A 4,544-nucleotide genomic window follows, 5' to 3' on the forward strand; every position below is an offset into this window, starting at 1 on the left:
AAAAAAAAAAGAAACCACACCCAAGTGGGCTGGTATCTTAAAAGCTATTGGTTGGAAGAGCAAAACGTGCTCCCACAGCACCTACCTCATTTGTTTAAATAAGAGGGTTTCAAATCCAATACAAACTATATACGCTAGGAGTAGATATCAAGTATAATTAGAATTACAACCAGCATAAACAATATTAAGCAAGGAATGTATGCTAAATATTTTAATAAACATCCTTTCTTTAGGAGTCAAAGTCTTGCATAGGAAATGGCTTGGCTAGATAATAAAAGTACAGTAACTACAACTATACTATCTAATCTTTAACCCCATCAAAGGTCTGAGAATGGAGATGATATTACTTGAGCAGGCAGGAAGTACAATCAAGCAGCTTCCAAGTGAGCAATAAATGATGGAGACAACTGGCTACCTGAGGAGTCAACCAAAGTCTCATTTGCAACGTTGAAACAACCAACTTTGACTAAAGCCTAGTGTAGTTGACAGACCATTTTTAGAGGCAAAAAATTTTTTAGAACCTTCTTACCCTGTCTTGGCAAGACTTAACAATCTTTTTCCTTGTGTCCTGCTCATCCATTTTGGATACCTTGTGCTTTGTCAGTGGTTGAGGTATGCACAGTTCCTTGACCAAAGGCCAAGAAGAAAACAAACTCTGAGTGGAGTGTCTTTGGTGCTCATCATTCTCTTGGGAACAGATTGATGCTTTTCAGAAGCAATCATGTCTCATGTCAACAGAACCCTAAGTTATTTAAATGCCATGTACTACAGCCCCTTGAGGTGGTTGCAGGTTACCTATCTAGACAGAATACAATCTCTATTTGTCTAAAATATCTAATTGATCTGATTGTATATAAAACAAACATGAACAACTATTGACCTATAATATTCAATACCAGCACAACTTAAAGACTAAACTTCATGTAAGAACATTAAATTAACTGTAAAGAAATGTGGAACAAAAGAGGACAATGACCTTAAAATACAAGCAATCTGTTAGTATCTTGATCAGAAGTAGGAGTCATATACAATAATGCAATATGAAAATATATCCCAAAAGGTTTATCCTAAACAGAGGTAGAAACATGCATGTATACAATCTGACAGAATAACTTTGCATAGGTAAACAAATAATATAAACAAAAATAACAATATAATTTGAACTTGTATCAATATACAAATACTATAATATCCATAATATATGTACAATATATCCATAATAACATCTCACAAGTATTCACTCTATTACCCACTATTATTATTCCCCCTTTTTTGAATAAACATAGTTTTCACTCCAATCTTCTATATAGTACAAGTAAAACTCAACAACCCTCCTATGAAGGCCTTTTCGTTGATTGGGGGAATCATCTTCTAGAGTTACCGGTGCAGAGAGCCATTCATCTCTGGAAACAGGGTTCAGCCAGAAGTAGGAGGAAGCAAGAGAGCAGGTGCACACTTTACAGCTGCTTTTAGAGTATCAGAGACAACACCCAAGTGGGCTGGTATCTTAGAGGCTAATGGTTGGAGGAGCAGAATCTGCTACCACAGCATAATCTAATTTAAAAATGGGGTACAGACGTAAATAGAGAATTCTCAACAGAAGAATCTCAAATGGCCAGAAGTCACTTAAGGAAGCATTTAACATCCTTAGCCATCAGAGAAATGAAAATCAAAACAATTCTGAGACAGCATCTTACAATGAAAAAGAGCAAAAACACCAATAATAGTTTATTTTGAAGCAGAAGGGGAATAAGGAGAACATCTCTCCATTGCTGTGGGAATGCAAATGTGCACAATCACTTTTGAAATTAGTATGGTAGTTTCTTAGCAGAGTAGAAATAAACCTTTCTCAAGACCCAGCAATATCACTCATGGGCATATACCCAAAGGATGCTCAATCATACTATAACGACATTTACTCAGCTATGTTCACAGCAGCATTATTCATAATAGCCAGAACCTGGAAAGAACCTAGATACTCCTCAAACAAAAACTGGATAATGAAAATGTGAATCATGTGCACAATGGAGTACTACTCAGTGGGAAAGAAATGTCATCTTAAAATATACATGTAAGTGGATAGAACTAGAAAAAAATCATGATTGAGGTAACTCAGACCTAGAAAGATAAGCATAGTATGTGCTCACTTATGAGTTGATACTAGCTGTAAAGCAAAGGATAATGAGCCTGTAGTCCCTGACCCTAGAGAAGTTAGGTAACAAGGAGAACCCTAAGAGAAACATACATAGATCCAACTGAGAAAGAGAAATAGACACGATTTGCTCATAAAATTGGGAGTATGGAAATCAGGGAAAGGAAAGCTGAAATGGGGGGAGAAAAGGAGAAAGGAATGGGGAAGAGTATTTGAAGGAACAGATTGTTGACATGGGGTAAAGACAGAGACAGAGAGCAAGGAAAGAGACATTTGATTGAGGGAGCCATTATGGGGCTATCAAGAAACTAGAGAAATTCTGAGAAATCCACAAGGAGGAACCCAGCTAAGACCCTAAGCAATAGTGGAGTGGGTGCCTAAACTGGCCTTGCCCTGTGGTCAGATTGATGGTTTTCTTAAATGTCATCATAGAACCTTCATTCAACAACTGATGGAAGCAGGTGCAGAGTTCCACAGCAGATAACTGAACTAAGCTCCCAAAATCCAGTAAAAGATTTGGAGTAGTGAGAATATGAACAGAGAGGTCAAGACCATGATGGGACACCCACTTGAACAGATGACTTAAACTAATGGGAGCCCACCAACACCAACCTAACAGGGAGGGAACCAGCATAGGACGAAACTTGGCCCTGTAAATGTGGCTGGGGCAGACTGTGGAGCCACTGGCAGTGAGACCAGGATTTATCTCTACTGCTTGTACTGACTTTTTGGAACCCATTCTCTTTAGAAGGATACCTTGCTTAGTCTAGATTTAGTGGAGAGGGCCTTGGTCCCACCTCAAAAAAATGTGCTAGATTTTGTTTACTCCCCGTGGGAAGCCTTACTCTCTCTGAGGAGTGAATGGGGGATGAAGTACTGGGAAAGGTAGAGCAAATGGGAGGAGGAGAGGGAGTGGAAAATGGGATTCTTAAGTAAAATGAGAAAAGATAGGTTTTTTTTGGTTTTTGTTTTTATTGTTTTGGGGGTTTTTTGGGGGTTTTTTTTGGTTTTTTTTTTTTTTTTTTTGGTTTTTTGAGACAGGGTTTCTGTGGCTCTGGAGCCTGTCCGGGAACTAGCTCTGTAGACCAGGCTGGTCTCGATAGTTTTTAAAATGAAATAAAATAAAATAATAAAAATTAAGTAAAAAATAATATCTCACATTCAGGTTAATTTAAGAATATGAGCAGCTTTTTGGTTTGGTGAGACCCTGTTTATGTTGACTTTACTAATAAAGTTTATTCAAAACTGCTCATAAACAATTCCAGTCTCTTGGAATCCAGAGATACTTCTGTCACTATTCATCACCACAGCTTTCCCATCTTTAGTGTTTAAATACAAAAGAAACATGTAAATGCAGATGGTCACTGGATCTCAATCATTATTTTATTTATAGTTGTGATTTGGAAAAGTTGACAAAGACCCATATTACTGTGAGGAAGAGACAGAAACATCGACACTCAGAATGACTATTTCTGAGCAAGTCCCCAGGCTAATCTTCTCTGTCATTTCAATCAAAACCAGTTTCCTGCTCCTCCAGGGTTTCTGACACACTCAGGATGTGGTTGGCAACACTGTGCCTTGCACAGTAATAGATGGCAGAGTCCTCAGATGTCAAACTGCTGAGCTCCATGTAGGCTGTGCTGGAGGATGTGTCTGCAGTCAGTTTGGCCTTGCCCTGGAACTTCTGATTGTAATTAGTACCACCATTTCCAGGATAAATATTTGCAATCCACTCCAGGCCCTGTCCAGGCCTCTGTTTCACCCAGTTAATATAGTAGCTGGCAAAGTTGTAGCCTGAAGTCTTGCAGGACAATTTCAGTGAGGATCCAGGCTTTACCAGCTCAGCCCCAGACTGCTGCAGCTGTACCTGGGAGTGGACACCTGTGGAGAGAAAGGCAAAGTGGATATCCCTGTCCAGAGTGCATGGTGCCTCCTCAAATCTGGAACTGGAGATCCCCTTACCTGTAGTTGCTGCCACTAGCAAGAGGATAATCCAGCTCCATTCCATCGTGAGGACCTGTGTGCTCAGTGACAGTGGAGAGGACACTGATCATGTGTTGTTCTAGGGTGTGGACATCCCTGTATTTACCACCATAGATTTTCATGTTTTGCATATTTAAGAGGGGGGAACTTTTTAGGTAAAGACCTCATCCAACTTGAGAGGAAAAAGTTAGAGTACATTGAGTTAGGTATCAGAATGCTAAGGTCCAAAGTCCTAATCCTGTGCATACAAACACCACAAGTCCTGTGCATAACTTGGGGATAAAACATTATGACTTAAAACCTATGCTCTCAATTGCCAAAGATACTTAAGCCAGAGACAGTTCCTCCTCTTGATTAAAAAACTGATTTTTGTGATGCTAAGAATTTAAAAATTCCTAAATTGCATGAA

The 4,544-nt window shown here is 39.1% G+C and overlaps 1 gene segment (V, D, J or C); it reads right to left on the reverse strand.

Annotated features, from left to right (window-relative positions):
• Positions 1 to 3,659: 3,659 nt before the first annotated feature.
• LOC101988760 lies at positions 3,660 to 4,160 on the reverse strand. The segment is given in 2 exon segments: positions 3,660 to 4,033; positions 4,115 to 4,160. Coding segments are annotated over 2 exon segments (420 nt in total).
• Positions 4,161 to 4,544: the final 384 nt, after the last annotated feature.

Source organism: Microtus ochrogaster, chromosome 1 (assembly GCF_000317375.1).
Source record: "Microtus ochrogaster isolate Prairie Vole_2 chromosome 1, MicOch1.0, whole genome shotgun sequence".
Lineage (NCBI taxonomy): Eukaryota > Metazoa > Chordata > Mammalia > Rodentia > Cricetidae > Microtus > Microtus ochrogaster.